At 40.8% G+C, this 13,745-nt stretch overlaps 1 protein-coding gene across 2 annotated transcripts; it reads right to left on the bottom strand.

Annotated features, from left to right (window-relative positions):
• Window positions 1-1,551: 1,551 nt before the first annotated feature.
• Window positions 1,552-13,008, bottom strand: GCLM (glutamate-cysteine ligase modifier subunit). Of its 2 annotated transcripts, none has more exons than XM_054073387.1 (7): window positions 12,721-12,997; window positions 10,011-10,076; window positions 8,207-8,291; window positions 7,379-7,435; window positions 6,232-6,434; window positions 4,939-5,053; window positions 1,552-3,237 (listed from the first exon to the last, which is right to left on the bottom strand). In XM_054073387.1, the coding sequence occupies exons 1-7, from the start codon at window positions 12,838-12,840 to the stop codon at window positions 3,068-3,070; spliced, it is 816 nt and encodes a 271-aa protein (XP_053929362.1). In that variant the 5' UTR covers window positions 12,841-12,997; the 3' UTR covers window positions 1,552-3,067. The 2 variants fall into 2 exon arrangements, with proteins under 2 accessions (XP_053929362.1, XP_053929363.1); XM_054073388.1 differs by having other exon boundaries at window positions 3,093-3,286; window positions 12,721-13,008.
• Window positions 13,009-13,745: the final 737 nt, after the last annotated feature.

Genomic DNA, 13,745 nt, shown 5'->3' with positions numbered 1-13,745 from the left:
GCTGTGGGAACTGGGGGGTAGTCTGGGCCCCTCGCTCCAAGAAGGATGTTGAGGCTCTGGAGCGTGTCCAGAGAAGAGCAACGAAACTGGTGAAGGGGCTGGAGAACAAGTATTACGAGGAGCGGCTGAGAGAGCTGGGGTTGTTTAGCCTTGAGAAGAGGAGGCTGAGGGGAGACCTTATTGCTCTCTACAACTACCTGAAAGGAAGTTGCAGAGAGGAGGGAGCTGGGCTCTTCTCCCAAGTGACAGGGGACAGGACAAGGGGGAATGGCCTCAAGCTCTGCCAGGGGAGAGTCAGACTGGATATCGGGAAAAAAATTTTCACAGAAGAGGTCATCGGGCACTGGCAGAGGCTGCCCAGGGAGGGGCTGGAGTCACCATCCCTGGAGGGATTCAAAAGACAGGTAGACAAGGTGCTCAGGGACATTGTTTAGTGGCAGATAGGAATGACTGGACTCAACGATCCAAGGGGTCTTTTCCAACCTAGTGATTCCCTGATTCTAATTCAAACACTGAAGTGTCTGAAAGAAGGCAATCCCATCTCCTGCTCCGATGCATACATTCTCTCTAATCCCACAGCATTACATGAGCAGCCACTTAAAAGAAGAAATGATTTGGCATAAGTTGCTAACCTAGTATATATCTGAATATTATGTACAGAATGTAGGATTAGCTTGAATAATAACTTATAGCTCGCCTGTGCCTGGATACTTATGCTTAAGTAAGGGCTTTTAGTAAAGCTTCAGTTAGAAAGAATGGGAAAGAATGTGACTCTATCTATTTAAGCCAGATAACAGGGTCTAGAGCAATCATAAGAGAAAGAACTGGCTAGGACCAGATGCAATCTTGAAGAGGGGCCCAAGAAATCTAAGAGCACGTGCAAGAAGGAGAGTTGAAGAGTTCAACTGCGAGGGAGACCTACAGCCTTCATCCAGAGACACAGGAAGACCCCCAGAAGGCAGGATGCGTGAGCCAATGAGAGGAAACTTATGTAAATAAATTTCAGGAACTGATTATAATAGACACATCTGTTCCAGGAAAAGTGATGAATGTTTATGCTTTGGCTGTATAGAGCCTTTGTGAATTATACCAGACGTTGCACACACTAGGTGTAGTTATCACCTGTGCACCCACGTCACAATAAAATATCTTACTTAATCAAATTGGCATTGATTATTGACTCTGGCTTCTCACGGCACCACGCTTTAGAGAAGCAAGACACCACAACTTGAAGTTCTCATGACTTAAAAGTGCGCACTCCTAAAACAAGCGAACTGTGAGCAGCTTACAGAAAGGAAATAAATAACTGCCCCATGAGCTTATCTTGTGCAGGCTTTTAGCACAGTTCTCTTTCCGTAGCATTTTCATTGATAAAACTGGAGCAGGTGCCAGTCCAATGCCACACGCAGAGGGAATGCATGGACCATGGGCAGCAGCACCATGCAAAACTGGTAGGGAAGCTTAAAGTGACACCCGTGTCACTTTGAAATCCTGATACACGCCAACCCAATGCTAAAAAACAAAAAGACTACATCGTGATAGGAGGAAAAGAAAATCAAACTTTTATTGATGCAGTTCCAGTTCCCCCTCTCTCTCTCCTTTAGCAAAACTGGAGAAGTGCAGAGGAATTTCCCAGTATTCGCTGCGTACAGGTACTTGAGGACTCAAAAGGTATCTTGAAAAACATTAATCCTTTAACGTAGTGGAATGGATTAGAGGAAGCTGACACTCCAGACCCTGCCTAAAGCATTCAGATCTCACTAGCTGCCTACGTGACAGAACTTGAAAGATGTTGGTGACAATTCATTCCCTTACAGTCCAAAGCACAAAGTATGTACAACTAAGTTAACGGGTACTACTAGTGTGAAGTCCTGCTCCTGCATGAAATCGAAAGGAAAGCAACTATTTTATACAGTACCAAGCTCCTGCTGAACTACAAGTTGAGCTTTTGCTATCTATTCTGATTTAAAGGCCAAGGAAATTAAAAGGCCTTTTTGACAGAAAGACTACATTAAACCAGAAGCCTTGCCTCAGCTGCAGCAATCTCTAGGATTGCCAGTGCCAAATGGAAATATACCTAACTTCAACCTAACCCCTGCCTGCATCATTTCTGAATGGTGCTCAGCACCAATATCTCCTTGGCAACCGTAAGAGAATCCATCCATGTTAAATAATCCTATAGTGAACAGCGTCGTTTACTGTGTGTTCTGTCTTGGCCAATTCTGGTTGCGTAGTTCGTAAGTATCAAAAAACAAGCCACAGTTGAGAGGACAGGCATGACTCAATTTTTGATTAAGAGGTTTTTTCATCACTTGTTTTCAATTCTTATTTTAAACATTAACACAATAATACACTTTCTATTTCCAATAGTGCCATCACACTTGTGCAAACACAAAACAAAGCATATTGAGGCACAAAGAAGCCAGAAGGAATTAAAGTAACAGAAAGTAATTTGGAAGATTCATTTTTTTCTGAAACTTAGTGGTCTTTTACACTATATTAAAAATAAATCAATTTTCCGATCCACACAAATTAAACAGCTGACTTGCCTTTATATACATACCAAGTAATGAGTTACTAGTTTAATTTTTTGGGGTAATGTTTCATCAAAGATGTCAATTTTCTATAAAAAACTAGTCCTTGAATGCTTTAAATCTATGTACCTAACAGATAAGTAACTATTATTTAGGAGAAATTCATTTTTTCAAAAAATAAAAATATATATAAGTTTCTCTATACTACCTAATGGCAGCTAAAATATAATGATAATTTTACAGTGAACTGGTCATACAAAGAAAAATATTTTAAACTGTTTCTCTATAGATAATTTCAATTAAAAACAAGCAGACCCAGAATATTTTGTATTTCAAATGAACTGGTCAATAGGTTAAGAAAGAAAAATAATGTTAGAACACTGCAGACACTCTTCCTGATATCACACTGAATAATTACAACTTTTGGTCTTTGTTACAAATGCTGTAAAAGTGTTTCTATGAAAAAAAGCAATGTACCCCCCATCTCCAAGAAATTGAAACAGTAAGCCATTAAAAAAACCCACAAACATATTTTAAGAGGCATTTCTTTTAGCTTGCATGATATAGCCTTTGGACTTGATAATTCCTCTGCTTTTAACAATGACCGAATAGCGGAGAAGCCATAAAGGAATCCACTCGTGTGCTTTCGCATTCTGGATGCTTTCCTGAAGAGCTTCTTGGAAACTTGCTTCACAGAGTAATTCTGAAGTTAAAAAGGGATATTCGTGCTTTAAATAATGGCATATAAACAGCTGCAAAAAGCAAAACTTAGTAAGAGAAGCCTTTTCCTACAGTCAAAAATCTTAAGCAGTGCCATATACTCTACAGATCCACTCTTGTGGAATGCACATGGAATAAGAGCAGCTGAATATTACAGAGGAAATGCTCAGGACACTTTTTTTGCAACACTATTTCCCACAAAACTAACTGAGATTTCTACAACAAAGGGAGTTCATCAGCAGAGCCATTAGCAGGAAGAAATGAAAATTTGAGAAGCTAACTAGACAAACCAGAGGCGAGTAAAGTATAAGGCTGAAATCAGCAAAGTACTGAGCGTTCTCAGTCATCTCTGCAGTCATTGTAAACTAAACATTTATAGCACTTCCCATAACTGAGCTTATAATAACCACAAGCCCAGAAAGCATTAAGAAAAATGGGCTTAAATGCCACAAAGCAGAAAAAGAAGGCAAGTACAAATCCTCCTACTTTCCTCTGGGAAGTCAGTCAAGGGAACAATCTCTTTGATGAGGAGCGTTCCCAAAAGATACTCTCATTACACTTCAGCTGAACATTACAGAGAAGTTAAGTGTAGTAAACAATGCATAAGGGAATCACTACTTGCTTTGTTTTCTATCCAAACCCTCTTCTCCTTCATTTCATGACTCTCTATAGAGAGCATTTACTGAATTGCAAGTTGCACTTTCCACTTCACAGGACACGGAAACTGTCAGATTGAATGGCAATTCATTTTGTATGCTGCCACAGCACTGCTGATGAAATTCATTAGTTGTAACAGTGGTGTTATAAGGCATGTACTTCATAATAGCATTTCATATATCATTTTTCTTTGACAGGGGAATGGGAAGAAAGGAGAAGGAAGGAAAAGTATCATCATCATCAATAGCTGGTCATAAGGAAGAACGTAGGAAAGAAATGAACTAAATATTAAAGGCTTATTGCTTACAATTCCAGTAAAATATTTAAGACATTATTATAGTGAAAAAGATTAGATGATGTTGAGAGAAACTAATACAATATCCAAAAATATTCTAGGGAGCTGGTAACTCAGAGTTCTAGGGTCTAAAGGAAAGCCTCCAATTCCTTCAAACATTTACTAAGTGAATCACTACACAAAACAGGTAAAGAATTTACACCCTCTTTTTGTAATAATGTTATTTTAAGAAGTTACTACTTTGAAAGAATCCTGCCTAAAGCACAATAATTTTAAATGTCTAACATTACCAAACCACTCAAAAGTCAATTGACAATCAATGTTTTTATGCACGCTATTTCACAGACAACTTCTAGGCAAGTAGACTTTTATTTGTAATTTACTGGCCTTCAACAATACAACTGTCATTTCATACTATGTTTTGTGGAAATCACATATTTTTTGAACATTGGTAGTATAAATTTCTCAGTAGTTTGTTCTTCTATTTACTTTATTTCTCTGATTAAAATGATGTCAATAAACTATCCAAGACTGGAAGATAGTCTTTTTCCTCCCTTTCTTGAAGCAAAAGCAAGAACTTAACAGAAATATTTTACAGAGGAGAAACTTTCGAATCCTTTGTTCAGCATTCATATGTAATGAACTCTGAAGTTCAGAGAAAGATTATTGTTGGTTTTGTACTGAATAAATGCATTTAGAAGTCTTCTCTTAATTTCTCTGGCAAAGCCTTACCTTTTGGGTCATTGTGAGTTAACAGCTGTATGTCAAACTGTTTTGCAAATGCTGTGAGATCAGGTGGCATCACACAACAGGAAGCTAGGTTCACCTGATTACTACTTGGTTTCACCTGGAAGTAACAGAACATTTTCATAAGAAAAAAATTAAGGTACTTATTTTAATTGTTTCATCTATGCCTTCTATTACAACAGAAATTTTTTGCTTTTGACCCTTGTTTTGATATCTAAACAAAGCCAATTCTGCATGATGCTGAACAGGCAATTCCCCCATCTGCAATTTCCAGCAGCACACAGAGCCCAAAACAAGAGTAGGATCTAACTTCAGGTGCTGCCACAGCAAGATGAGTCCTAACCCATTCTGGCTTCTGCTGTGCTCCCGAAACAGCAGCAGTTTGTTTTCACTTCTCTAATAAAAACATTATAGCAGCATTAGTTCAAGAAGACTTCAACCAAAAAATCCAACCAACTTTTTTTTAAGGATATATGATTTGCAGTCTGCCTTCAGGTAAGTGTCTAAATTAGATTAAGTTAAAAGGGACTTGCACTGGCTCTTTCTCTGCTTAGCACAGACTGCGTTCATGATCACCATGCAGGTGGTCATTAATCCCCTCGATTACCCTCCTCTCAGTGTACAGGAAATAGTAAGGAACACCAGTCGGAACTCTCAGCAGATAAAGCGTGGTCAAGTACCACAGAGAAATGTTCTAAGAGGAATATTCAAAAAACTAACAAGAGAACAGTAAATCCACAAGCTTACATGAGCATGGGCACACAGGTACAGACCTCCACCACTCAAAGGTTAAGAAGCAATGAATCACACCGGATAACAAAATATTGTGCCACCTCATTCACAGCTTGTCTTCCTCTTTACATTTAAGCTTAGCATTCAATCAGCATTTTTCCAAGGGGAAATCCCTCAACTTGTAACAGCTTAAAGTGCAAACAGCTACATTTTCAGCATCACTGGAATAAATCTGAAGGTTTATACTCCATCCTAAATATAAAAGCATTTGAAATTAAAACCTTCAGTACTTCAGAGAACCTGCTACTGGACAGACCCATAGTTCCCAGCCTTTGCTGGTCTGTACATAACACTGAACAACTGACAATGACACTTTGAGCTCCCCTCACTTTGAATAACAGTGTTACCATCCATAAGCTGCTGGAAATAACAGGATAATTAATATTTTATATATAAATCCATTTATAATAGAAGTTTGTAACAATGTGGCAGCCAACAACAGTTACTCTGTCCTGGAAATGCTACAAGTAGGAAGTTTGTTCTCACCTGTGCCCACAGATACAGCTGCTCTAACAGCGTTTTATCTAGGTCAGAAGTACCTATGGCAACAATCTTTTTGTTTTGAACTAGATTTTCAAGTTCTTGCCAATAAGGCTGCAAATACTCCAAGGAGAGGGTAGTTCCATCCTCAACGGGAGGTGGGGCAATAATGACTGAGTCTAACTGAGCAACTCCAAGGGCAGAACACGCTGAGGAAGAAGAACAGAAACACCGCAAAATCTTTTGTGAGACACAAACATAAGCAGTATGACCCTTCAAGTTCAGCAAAACCCACGCCTCCTGTTTCATTCTGCTAGCTTCCCATTCACCCTTTGAAAATGAGTGTATCAGCAGTCAAGGATAGAAACACAATGTTTTTAGCAAAGAATCAAATATAGACCTAAGGATTCAAATCTTTAAAGATAAAGAGTCAAGCTTCAAGATTCAAATCATGAGGCCTCTTCTGCACAGCAAAAATATTTACACTAAGTAGCTAAATGAGTTATTGTCTTCTGGGGGAGGATTCTATCAATGTATTTTTAACAAATGATACTACGACTTAAAATAAAGAGGCTATTAACTGGAGTATCAATAGAAAAGAATGATATCTGGCCTTTGCTCTTTGGTAACCCCTTATGCCCAGCAATTTTCCAGTTCAGTGCTGCTGTCTTACTGCTACATTAGGCTAACAAAACTTTATCTATCAGTACAGCCATCGTACTGTATTTTCAATAAAACTTAACTATTTCAGCACTGTTTTACTTTCTAAATAATCTCTGAAGTACTGCAGTTAGTAGTGAAGTTAATAATGTTAAAAACAACTGGCAACTAACAACAACTGGTAAGGACTTTGTATTGCTGTTACCAAAACATCACATGCTATTCACTCTTTTAACAAGTGTTAAAGAACAATAGTTTGCTCCTGCTTGGAGCAAGGAAACAGACTGGAATTTGTGGACAAAAAGTTACAGCAATCCACGTTTAATAAGTTTAGTGACCGAATTAACGTGTAAATAGGCCTCTTCTGATAGGAAAACAGGATATATTTGCAACAGTCACTAAACACACCTCTTAGATTTAAAAGGTTCTGTTTTTATTTGTAAATACTCAAGTCAAGAAGAAACACTATCAGAAATTTGCATTGCCTACTTACCCAGGTCAACTGCATCTCTGATTGATGAAGAGTTTGATCCAACGATGAAAAGTTTTGCTATTTTCAAAGAAACTGGAATCAGTAACTTAACCAGCTATTATTAAGTATAGAGCCATTCACTTTTGCTATTTACATTACTTAAAACTTCTTGGGCAAAGGGCTCTTAGAATACACACCAATTGCTTCAAAAATTGGAAAAAAACCAGCCATCTGAAAAGTGATCACCCAATAAAGACACCATTCTCTTTAAATTTCAAAGTTGTTGTGCTGTCTCAGAACAAGAAATCATCCAGATAGATGATCTAATAAACTGCAAATCTAGGACTTAAGCATCAAGATGCTAAGTAATAACCATAACAACCTGCGTAAAACCCCCAAATGTAATAGCACAAACAGACCTTTTCACAATTTACTGAGACTCAAAATATACTAGTGCTAGTTTGGATTGCCTCCTTCAAGTTCATCATATTCAGCGTGGAAAAATTATGCAAATAAATGTGCTTCCAATACTATTTCTTAATTGCAGTATAATCTGTAGTATTTTCCTTCAGAAAAGTCAAAGATTTGCAAAATACATGTAAAATATCTTGAGGGAGTACCAGTTAAACTAGGAAAATATCAAGCTACTTTAAAATCTGACATATGAATTCAAGCCTTCCTTAGCCAACTTCTAGATTGGCCAGAGTTCGAGAGCGTGCACTGATGTAATTTGACTTTGCAACTAGAAACAAAGTGGAAAAAATATACATATATGAACATTCTATTAATGACTATTAAAGAACACGTGACACCTTTCTTATGCCACCAGACTTTTGACTGTGTTCTTACCTGATACTTTCAATTCATCCCTTTCTTCAGGATTTATTTTTTCCATAGCTTGAGCTACAGTACATTCCAGAACCTCCAGTATTTCCTGTAGTAAGTACATGAGACTTAGGAACAACTCGTCAAGAGGAGACAGTAAATTCCTGAGAATGTTTTCAAATAATTAAAAAAAAAAAAAGAAAGCCTTGCATAAAAAAAAGAAATGTCAGAAAGTAAAACCCAATGCTTCTTCATCCTTGAGGGGAGGTCAGGAAAATGAAGCTTTAGGAAAGGCCCTACATGTCCCTAATATAAAAAATACAAATTGCTTGTAAGAGTTATTGGAATAAGATTTAGTAGTGTTCAGATTTTCTGAAGTGAACAGATCTCTGTGCCAATTTAAACTGCCTTGCTTTTTTTTAAAAAAAAAAAAGCCTCACAGCCAGCTAAAAAAACCCACTCTCAGAATTAGGAGTTTTGCGTGTTGGGTAGGAACATCTTTGATAAAAAAATTCTGCAATTTCAGTAAAGCCTATGAAAAGGCTACAGTGAAAATCCTGTAAAGCACAGATTTAAAACAATAATTTTGAAACTAAAAATTAGGTACATTTCAGAGATTTCACCCTCTGACCTCATTTAAAACTAGGCTGAGGCTGACATCTCACGTCAGTTGGCAGAAGGTGACTTAAGTCTATTACCTACATGAAATTTTGTATCATACACACAGACACCACTCTGCCACCAAACAATAATTCTTTACTAATTTTTGCTGCTCTACCATAAAATCCCTAAGCAAGTCTTCGGGTTGTTCCATAAAGTCAGTGTTTTAAACAAATGTTAACTTTTTTTAATTACTGGAAACCAATACAATTCATAAAAGAATTATGCAGTTGACATGTTTTGACAGTACAACCTTGCTTATGCTAAATAATTAGCTTTAATTATCTTGGAGACAAAAATTTCTCTTCTTGAGCAGTGATTAGATCTACAAATCATTCAGCAACAACTGCCTGAGCACACTCCAGCGTGAAATGCAGCAGCGTGCAGTTGATGCCACCATTACACAAGAACACGTAACAAACCCCAAGGGAACAGAGGGAAAATTTTTTAGGCTTTCTTCTTTCTAATGAAACATTAGAATTTCACATATTTGTGAAATATGTGTAATATTTCACAGAGCAAATAATGTATTTGGTGGGAACCTATTGCTGCTTTGCTGAATTTCAGAAGCAACAGTGAGGAGGCAAATACACTAAGATCTTGATGTCAGATGCCCACGACTGGTTCTAAAATTATATGGAAGTCTTTAGCTCTTAAGGGAAAAATTACCAGTTCAGCATCTTCAGAAATATTTTGAAGACAACCAAGGCTACGCTTCAGAGCTCCCCTCCAAACAGGAAGATCTTCTGCTATCTAGCTTGTCACCTCCATAGTTTAGATAACTGTGCACTGAGTTTTTACAGGCATGCTAAAACTTCTGGCAAACTTCTCACAGATTATGGTTTTTTTCGGGTGTTTTTTTTTTTGTGATTGCCCCAACAATTAACCTGAAAGCTTACAGACCAGGACTTTTATTTTGCTAGGAATTGTATTACTTGCCATTACCAGGCTTCTTTACTTTGGTATTTCTTAACCTCTCCCAATTTACTAAAAAAATTTATTAAAAAAAGAGGGGGAGGTGTTGAGAAATACTCTTAAAAGATGGCTGGAGCTACAGGTACTTTTACAGAAATCTAATAGATCAATTTATGTTTTAAAAGGTATAACCAACTGCGTATTTCTTTGTTTTCACATGTAACATGGATAACACGCCTAACAACTCTCCTACCTGATTTAGGTCTTGTCCGATCTTTGAGCTCCATTCTGTCAGCGTTTTCTGAATGCAGTCCCGCACCTACGAAATAGTTTTTACACTGAAGTGCAAGTACGTTACAGCTGCACAGAAATACAGTGATTCATAGGCGTGCAGGACAGACTATGCAGGTAAACTAATGACACCATTCCTTCAGCCGCAGAAGATTCCTCCTCATAGCTTCCACCTGAAACTTGTTCAAACTAGTTTACTTACATGTTTTTCTCTCCTCTTTCACAAAGAGTTTTAGCAGTAATACAAGTACTGTGCTTCAATTTCTCAGACAAATGCCATGCTTAAAAGAAAGAACAATGCTAAGGAATCAAGAGCTAGGTTGCAGGGTATTTGTTTGGGTATTTTTTTGGTGTTGATGGTGGGGTTTTTTTTGTGCAGAGATTCTTGTGTTAAAAGGTAGTCAGATAACAGCATAGGTGCCATGACATTGTTAGAAATGAGACTTCAGAATCAATCACTAAATACTGATATTAATTACTTCTCTTTCCAAGATAAATTTGACCCTTTTCATTTACTGCCTACCAACTCCCCTGTACCGGACCACTAATGCTTTTAAGTTCTTCATTACTGAACCTTCAGATCCTACCCCACACTCGAATTTTTCTTCATCCACAGATGCAAAATAACCTTGACTAGCATTCTGGTCATGGATTTTCTTAAACATAGTAATGTACAACTATTTTATGACTGCATATGGTACCAATGTTCAGCTGTATCGATGCTCTATCATCCCTCTGGCACATCTAGGGACTTGTTACCTGCAGGCTAAGCAAATGCAGTGCTGAGACTGCTGTCTGCCACAGGTAGGAGCACTTTCATGAGTTGATACTTTGCTTTTAGCAGTATATTTTATAACTATGTGGATATTTACTTTTCGCATCCTTAAATAGCAATTTCCTGTGACACCTAACATTAATTCAGAGAGTCCTTAGTACCATGCACAAATTAGAAGCCTACTTCCTCTATAAAACTGGATATCACAAAGTTTAAGACATAATACCGTAATAATACCCTGTGAAAACAAATGAGAAAAAAATAACTGATTCAAAAGGCACAAATTGACTGCTCCCTAAAAGAGCTATACACAACTCTGGAACTCTTTAGCCTGATGAAACTTAGAACATTATCTTTTCCTTTCTGAGGGAAAGTGAGATGGTGCTAAATATGTATATTCTATATATTGCTGCTTTGCAGCTGTCACACTTCCATACTTCTACTGCAGTCAGTATGCACAAGCCTCTGTCTCTAAAGCCCTCAAACACATGTGAAAAGTACAGTGCATTTGACTGCTTTGACCAGCTTTTCCAAATGCAGTTACAACCCCAAACTCCCCATGTTATGGTTCATAATCTTCAAAGTTTTAGTTTACATTCTACCACTGAGAAGTATACACACACTTAGTATACCAGATAGAAGAGCTAAAAGCCAATTGATTTCTGATAATTAACGCCAATTAGTGGCTTTCCGAATTCCAGTAACTCTGAAAACCAAGCAGCCTTATATTTAAATGCAGATTTTTCCTGTAAACAAATTAATTTAAATATCTTAACTGATTAGTGGTGCACACTAGATACTCCTCATTTAACAGTCCTTCAGAAACTACTCACACAAGGGTGTTTACCATGATACAGCTATCCCTTTGCTACGAAATGTAGCCTTATTTCACACGGATCACAGGATATTGTGATGTGCAGCTATGCCAAATAAAAAAGTTATTATCACATGACAGCTAAACTAAAGAATGATGATTTCTTTCCTTCTTATTACATCATCCTCCCAGTCACCTTTCTCACCGTTTGTGCATGGTTAATATGCAATCAAGCAACTTCTGGAGGACCAACAGCGCCACTCCATAAACCAGCCAAACCCATCGTTCTTCTGATTATTAAACGACCATTTCCAGATTACCGTCAGGACAAGACAGCAAATAGAGTGGTTCTGAAGTTCCTGGCAACAGGATTTCCGTTTTATCAGGACTATTAAGCTTTGACACATACTGCTAAAGGTAATCGCTTTAAAGTGGGGATTAAAAAGTTCTTTCAACTTTTTAATAAAGAATAACCTCTCTACTCTTTAAAGCGGCAACGACTAATTTTTCTGCGACCTGTCATCGCCAAAAAATTAATCTCAGGTTAGAAAAGAGAATTTTCACCGTTCGTCACGCAAGCTCCTCTCAATCCTATCTTTCCGCTGCTAAAGAAGCATCAAGGCGATCCTCTGCCCTCACGAGCAGCACTTAAGCTTATAAGCGTTTTAATTCTTCGTTCCCCGCGCTTTGGTTTCTTCAGAGCCTGAAACAGAGCGGGGTGGGATGGGGCGAGCCCTGAACGCCGCGGGATGGAGCGGGATTGTCCGGGATCGGGGGAGCCCCGCATGCAGCGGGATGCGGCGGGATGGGGGAGCCCCGAACGGAGCGGGGTGGGACGGGATGGGGTGAGCCCCTTGCACAGCATCTCTGCCCCCGCTCCTGCGGCGGGGCTCCCCTGCAGGGCAGAGAAAGCGAGAGAGACGTCAAAAAAAGAAGACCAAGCAGTCCGTTCCGCCTCTCCCGCGGGGCCCGGGCACGCGCGGGGGCGGCGCCCCGGGGGCATCGCGGCCCCGCTCGCCGCCCCGGTGGAAGCGGAGCGCTCGGATGGCTCGGGCGCCCCCGCCCTCGGGCCCCCCCGCTCACCTCCTCGCCGGGGGTGGCCGGGCACTTCTTGCGCAGGCAGCCCCAGTTGAGGAGGTTGCCGGTCTGCAGCGTGAGCGTCCCCGCTCGCTCCAGCAGGGCGCGGGCGCGCTCCGTGCCCATGGAGAAGCCGGCGTTGCTGCTGCTGCGCTCCCCGCGGCACCGGGCGGCGCCGTGACTCAGCACGAACGGCGGCGGGAGGCGAGGGCGCGCGCCGCTCCTTAACCGTCGCCGGTCACATGGCACGGGGACAATGGGCGGCGGGGCGGGACCGGGGCGGGCGGCGGCGCGCGGTTCGGCAGCGCGAGGCCGCCCCGCGGCCGCGCGGCGAAACTACACCGCCCCGAGCGTGGAGCGTCCCGCCCCGGCAGCGCTGAGCGGGCGAGGCGAGGGCGGGGCGGTCACAGCCCCCGCGTCGCGGGCTCGGCCTCGCGGGGCGGTCACAGTGTCCTATGTCGCGGTCAGAGCCCCCGCGGTGCGGTCACAGTCCCCCAGGTCCTGCTCACAGCCCGCAGGTCTCATTCACAGTGCCCCAGGTCTCGGTCACAGCCCGCAGGTGCGGTCACAGCCCCGCGCGGGGACGCGACTCGCTCCGGCGCGCCTCCGCCATCCCCTCACAAACACAGCTTAATTAATTGCCGTGCAGACTTAATAGAAGTAATGACGCCAGCCGATTGTAGCCGTGACAAATTAACGAGTGGTCCCTGCCAGGCACCGCGATAAGGCCCAGAAGAGGAAACCAGATGTGGGTTTAGGTCGGTTCCGTCTGCATTCCGGTGAAACAAAACTCTTTGTCAGGGCGACCCTGCGGTCCTGCACCAGAGATGAAGACGCGCTGGGTGGAAGGCCGCGCCCTGGGAGCTGGTTTTAAAACCAGATTTCTGGAAAGCCGCACTTTGAGCTCCTTCTGCATCAGAGATTCAAAGGGGCTGTGCTTTTTTCTTTTCTTTTCTTATTTTCTTTTTCTTTTTTTTTTTTTTCGTAGCAGCATTAAAGGGGACTGCATGCCGCAAACTGCAGTTTTGCTG

The sequence above is a fragment of the Cuculus canorus genome, chromosome 8 (assembly GCF_017976375.1).
Source record: "Cuculus canorus isolate bCucCan1 chromosome 8, bCucCan1.pri, whole genome shotgun sequence".
In the NCBI taxonomy this organism is placed as follows: Eukaryota; Metazoa; Chordata; class Aves; order Cuculiformes; family Cuculidae; genus Cuculus; species Cuculus canorus.
Note: the sequence above shows the minus strand (reverse complement) of the source record. Positions and strands in the feature narration are given on the sequence as shown.